Source organism: Sinocyclocheilus rhinocerous, unplaced genomic scaffold (genome assembly GCF_001515625.1).
Source record: "Sinocyclocheilus rhinocerous isolate Xijiao unplaced genomic scaffold, SAMN03320098_v1.1 scaffold3047, whole genome shotgun sequence".
NCBI lineage: Eukaryota > Metazoa > Chordata > Actinopteri > Cypriniformes > Cyprinidae > Sinocyclocheilus > Sinocyclocheilus rhinocerous.
Genome location: NW_015662947.1, coordinates 58,281 through 64,656, shown reverse-complemented (window position 1 = coordinate 64,656; position 6,376 = coordinate 58,281). Strand labels below are relative to the sequence as shown.

The 6,376-nt window shown below is 35.9% G+C and overlaps 1 protein-coding gene across 1 annotated transcript in view; it reads left to right on the top strand.

Annotated features, from left to right (window-relative positions):
- The first annotated feature begins 156 nt into the window (after positions 1-156).
- LOC107728515 (kinesin heavy chain-like) overlaps positions 157-6,376 on the top strand; it is a 39,216-nt gene continuing 32,996 nt past the window's right edge. Inside the window, exon 1 of the mRNA XM_016538718.1 lies at positions 157-285. Coding sequence (XP_016394204.1) covers positions 157-285 — 129 coding nt within the window. The remainder of the gene's footprint in view (positions 286-6,376) is intronic.

Below are 6,376 nucleotides of genomic sequence, written 5' to 3'. Positions count from 1 at the left end.
AACTGATCATCTTGCTGTGGTTACAATTTACAAAAAAAAAAAAAAAAAAACTAATAAGAATCAAGGATAAATTTATTAGCATCAGATTATATTTCTTCTAAAGATTTCAGATATTCTGTTTGTATATTAAAATATATTATTGTATAGCCTATTATCATGACGGCCGCATCAGCTAAGTATAATATTAAAGTGTTCTGCCGCTTCCGACCTGTAATTCAGACAGAGACCAGCTCATGCAACAAGGACATGGCTACATTTCCAAAGGACAACACTGTCATCATCGAGGTAATAATTATGGTTTTCCATTTTAAAGAAGAATAAATTATACAGAGTGTTTATATGGTTAAAGTCAAAATCTCAGTAAACGTGTACGAAACCGAGAATTCTTGAAAGGGAAAATTTGTCATTTGTTGTGCTTGATAAAATGCCTGAAGTGCAATATAGGCTATGTAGCCTAGGTAGTATTGCCACCGGGAAAAAAAACGAATAGTCACTTTTTATAACATTTTACAATATTTAGAAAAGGTGTTTTTTTTTTTAGTGTACAACAAATGTAACTGCTTACAAAGTTTTAGAATTTTATTTAGAATGTGTATAGACCTCCTTATTAACAAAGGATATGTAATAGGTCTACTTAAAAAAAAATATATCAGTTTTAGTTTTCAGTTTTCAGGTTTTCGTGTGTTTCCCGAATTTTCAGTTTCGGTTTAAGTAGAGATGCCGTAGAGCCCTGCCCATTTTCTGACGCTGGTTCATGTGGCTCTACGGGCTCTACAGTACCTGCATCCCTATCACAACAGCATCCTTCAGCATCCTCCGTGCCGCAGAGCCCTGCCCATTTTCAGGGTCATGTGTTGGCATATCAGTGGCGTAGACACGCCTTACAGCAACAGCATCCTTCACAATCACATCGCTGCCGTCGCTTCACAACATCAGTAAAGAGCAGTTATTCGATTTTCAATAAAAACTTAATAAGAATCAAGGACAATACATTTAGTAAATGTAATAAATTTAAATATAGCAAGGTATATTAAGAATTCAAACAGCAATTTGTTGTGTTCTGTGAAACACTGTGATTCTGCACATGACTGCTAGATGGCAGTATAACAACATGATAAGCAACAAGATAGAGAAGGAGATTGAGAGAGTTCTGATGATTACTGTGACTAGAGTTGTCTGGTGGTCTTTGTTGTAAATAAATCCCGTTGTGTAGAGTTAGCCCTGGCCTCGGTCCTTTTCATCTGCAACACCACACAATTACATTGTTCATCGTCTTTATGTTTAGAATAATATAGCCTGACGGGCGCAGAAGCGCTTAGTGTACTGCCGTTTGTGGTCTTTAATTCAGACAGGCCATGTGCAAGGACTTTTTTGCATACGTTTCAAGAGGACAACACCATCATTATCGAGGTAATAATTACGATTTGACATATTTAAATCAGACTGAAATATGCAGATACTATTGAAATATTATTGATATATTGAAACCGAAACCAAAACCGAATGAACACACTGGGCCGAAACCAGAAACTGTTAACTGGGGTGGCTCGTCATGCTTGTCATGTGACACACAGCAGCCACTATATCGCTGTATAACCTGTTTTAAGGCTTATATGTTTTATTAATTTTTTCCTTTTTATTTGAAATATTCCCAAACGTGTTAACTAGGCTATATCATGAATCTCGATTCTCAAATATGTGTAAGTAAATGCATTTTGCACCTTTATAGTTGATCTACAACGGCGATGGGCAAAGTAGCCTAATGTTAGTGTAATCTTTTAACCCTAGGCATAAAACCCGTCTTTTTACTTAAGTACCAGATATGGGTGTCATGAATGATTCAGTGACAAAGACAGTGACTTACCGCCTCCTACTGGCGGTTTCAGTTTAATTTTAAAAATATAAATTGAGCTATTTAAATCCTTTAATATTTCTATATTCAAAACTTTATTTTTAAAACATTAATCTCATAACATTGTTATTATGAATTTAAATACATTCACCTCTGAGTCTCGTTTAACAGTCTGTAAATATTCCTTAATCTGTGTTCTTCTGTGCCACCTAGTGAAAAGATAAATTGTTGATGCTGATTTCATTTGACTGGTAACTTATTCTTCCTGATTGTATCTTATTATTTTAATTGAATTTATTGTTTAAAATAAGTTATATGTTATATATTTTTTTACACAAAAGATGACATACATTTAATAAAGTTAGAAAAAAAATGGCATTAGAAAGGTAAACTTTAAAGAGTCAAATATTGCCTCATAATGGGAAGGTTAATTTTTCTCATTGATCAGAAAGTGTTCCTAAAATTTTTTTTAAGTAGGAGCACAAGTGCTCCTAAAAGGAAATCTTTAAGTGTAGAGTACCGAATAATGTAACGTTACCTTTTAAAAACTAATGGCAAATTAGTGATTAATTTAATAGCAAATTTATGCAAAGTGTAAACTATTAAATATAATCTACAAATAATGCAATACTGTACCACTAAATAAGAAGTGTTTTGCAGGCTTAGCTAATCAGGCCAATTAGAGACAATTACTAATCATTCTAATTTTTTATGAAATTATTTAAAGGGGTCATATGATGCTATTTTAAAGATCATTATTTTGTGTATTTGGTGTAACAGAATATGTTGACATGCTATCTCTTTGGATTTGAGACTTTAGTCTTTGCAACTTTACAGATCTTTTCTTTATGCACCAAGAGCTTGTAACACTCCAAAGAGAAAGGAAAACTTGAAATCGCATCATATAACCCCTTTAATTTCACTAATCAATCTTTTATTAAACACAAGGGATCATTAATGATGCTTACATTATAACATGTACAAATTCACACACAACGTATCTTTAATTTGGCCAGAATTGCAGGGTGCCTGTCTTGATATCCAAGAAGGTTTAGAGAAAATATTAAATAAGTTTAATGTTATTATAGATTATAAAGTTTTTTTTTTTATTAAATACATCTGATAGGTCATCTGAAATTACCCCCACACCTTTTCAAGCTAGAGTAGGCTATTTATTAAAAAATTAATATAATTTGTCAGTCTGTCAAGCCCTAAACTGTTGCATCTTGCTCTCTTTAACAACCACGTACAAACCGAACCTGGGACTAATTAAACTCAATAAAAACTCCAGAGCCTATCTTAGTGTTTATTCTAGTTTATCTTAAATAAGGATATATATTATATAAGAGATATATTATATATCTTATTATATTAGGAGATAATTAAAGAAATAAATAGAAATAGAAAAATAGTTAAAGAGCTATTTACTGCAAAATAATGCATATAATATTTTATGTTAATAAATTAATGTCCCAACCACAAAACAACATGTTTTACCATGTTCTAGATTAAGCCTGAGAATGATAACTGTCCCACTTCGAGTTTTATGAATCTTTTTCTTAGACAAGTGAATTTACTGAATAGCTACCAGAAAAAAAGGTAATGTTTATTAAATTGATTCAATATGGCCTAAGTAAATAATAAGTGAATAATATGCTAAAACAAGCTGATCTAGTTTTCTCACATTGACAATTAAAAAATAGCATTATATAAATCAAACAAATAAATGTATTATTTTTTTGATAAATTATTGCCCATCTCAAACATTGAGTGCTGTTAGACCGATAAGGCAGACCACCCTTAAAATTGTAACTTTTTGGACATTTTGTGTCCCCTTCTATGATGGATGAAGTCCATGATAGTTACAACCATACCTTATTTCCTGTGCTGTTTACAGTGCCTATCAAACTGAACATGTATGCCCCCTTTTGGAAGTTGGGTTAGAATCTCTCTTTAGATGGCACAATAGGTGTTTTTTTTTTTGGTCAATAATGTATTTACATACAGTGGAGATCAAAATTAGAGAACAATCTATAAATACTTTATTTTTTCTGAAATATTGTTAATCTTCACAGCTCAAAATATGTAGTGATATTAGTTATGCGCTGGTGTGAACTTGGTCCACTCTTCTTCAATTCTCTTCCATAGTTCGGTGACTGTAGTGGGTTTCCATAACTTTGTTGCCAAGGATTTTTCCAGAGATTTTCAGTGGAGCTTAGATCAGGACTCTGGGCAGGCCATTTCATTATTTCAGTGTTCTTAGCTTTAAGGAACTGCTTTACCCATTTTGCAGTGTGACGGGGACATTGTCTTCCATGAAAATTGCAGGCTAATTGGGAGATGCTTGCAGGGAAGGTACCGCATGTTGCTGAAGGAGGTTCTGATAAACATTTGCATTCACCCTGCCATGTAACTGTATAAGAGGCCCTGTCACTGTCATCAGCTGGTGTGCCCTAGATGGCGACCAGAGGTCTCCTGTGTCCTTGTTTGAGCACATGGCTTGTTGTGTGTTTGTTTATGCCATGTGCTCTCCTGTCAATTGTCTTGACCCCACCCTTCTTGTTATCTGGTTATTGGTTCAGTTGCGCCACCTGTGTCTGCCTCGTTACCCTCCTTGTCTGCTCCCCATTTATTCCCCTTGTGTTTTCTGTCCTGTGCTGGTTCGTCGTCGTTCACTGTTTCCCTGGTTACTGGTCAGTCTAGTCAAGTCATATCTTTCTGCTTATTTGCTCTGCTCTGCCTGTTTTGTTTTGTTTACCCTACCACGGGTCTTTTGTTTCAAGCCATGTTTGTGGTTATCTGTTTGTTTTTAGTCCAGTTTTGTGTTACTCCTTATTTTTGTTAATAAAGATCCTTTGTTTAAGCTCCACTGGCTGTTCTGCATTTGGGTTCTGTTTGCAAACCGTGACCGGCCCAACTCCTGCTCCAGAAAACATCCCTCAAACCATGACGCTTCCTCCTCCACCTTTCACGGACTTCTTTACACACTCTGGCTTCAGTCTTTCCTCCGTTTGATGCCAAACAAAATGTTTCCCTTCGGACCCAAATTAAACTTGCTCTCATCACTAAAGTGAACTTTGGACCAATTCTCCTCTCTCCACACAAGATGCTCCTCCGCAAAGGTGAGCCTAGCCTTTTGATTATTTCTGCTGATGAGAGGCTTGGTCACTGCAGCGTGCACTTTCAGTCTGACTTCTCTTAAAGGGGTCATATGATGCGATTTCAAGTTTTCCTTTCTCTTTGGAGTGTTACAAGCTGATTGTGTGTAGATAAGATCCCTGAAGTTGCAAAGAATAAAGTCTCAAAACCAAAGAGATATTATCAAAGTTAAGACTCTGCCACGCCCCCCTAAAACGGCTTGTAAGGAGGGGGCTTTGTAGAAAACGAAGCGTTTGAGAGAGGCGGGGCATAGAGGACCGTACAGTATGTACAGTATTTTAAAAAGAATGTGTTTTTTGAACATTAAAGCATGTCAACATATTCTGTTACACCAAATACACAAAATAATGATCTTTAAAAAAGCATCATATGACCCCTTTAAATGTGGAGAGACTGATCCTTACCCTGTTCAGCGCTGATGGTTGACATTTCAGGAATGGATATTGCACCTAAAGTTTATTCTTGTTCAAAAGAAGTAGTGTAGTCAAGGCAGTGTTTTTCAACCCTGTACCTAGAGAACTCCCAGCACTGCACATGCTGAATGACTTCTTTGTCTGACATGCCAATTTCCAGCCTTGGAATCTCTACTAATGTGCTGATGATCTAAATTAGGTGTTTGATTCGAGAGACATGCAAACTGTGCAGTATTGGGGACTCCTGGTCCACTGCTCTACAACATTTTTCATGTCTTCCTTATTTGACACCTAATTCAGACAATCAGCTCAAGAAATAAAGACATACAAAATGTTCAGAACGGTGGGTCCCCAGGGTAGGAGTTGATAAGCACTTTTCTCCAGGGCAACTAGACCCTCAACTCTGGCCCTTTAACATCTACTTTTTTGCAGGGTATAGCTCCAACCCTAATCAAACACACCTGAACAATGTAAGGCCTCTGCGAATATCGCACAAATGAACGATTGAATCTCCGCATTCCACCGGAAAAACTAAGGACTCTCCTCCCCAGCTATCTACAGTCGTAAAGAAGATCAATGATGCAAGTAAGAGAACTGTAGCGAATATCTTGCTAAAACTTTGGGCTTTCCTCAGAACTCCGTTAACATCATTTTCATTCTTCAGGACTGTATGTATGTGTGTGTGTGTGTATGTGTGTTTTAGCTTAGGTCAATGTAATTTAGAATAGCCAATAAATTTGTGTTTGCATTTATAAAGAATCATTGTCTGGTGTCGTATAATTTTAAAGTCAAACCTTGCCAAGATCACGTTACCTCGCTAGGAGCTTACAAATTATCATAATTGTATTGACCTGTGGCCAAGGAAAATACACATAGTCAGATTGTTAAGATACACGGACATTAACGTCTCGCAGGACGACCGTTGATAAGGTGTAAACCATTAAAATTTGAA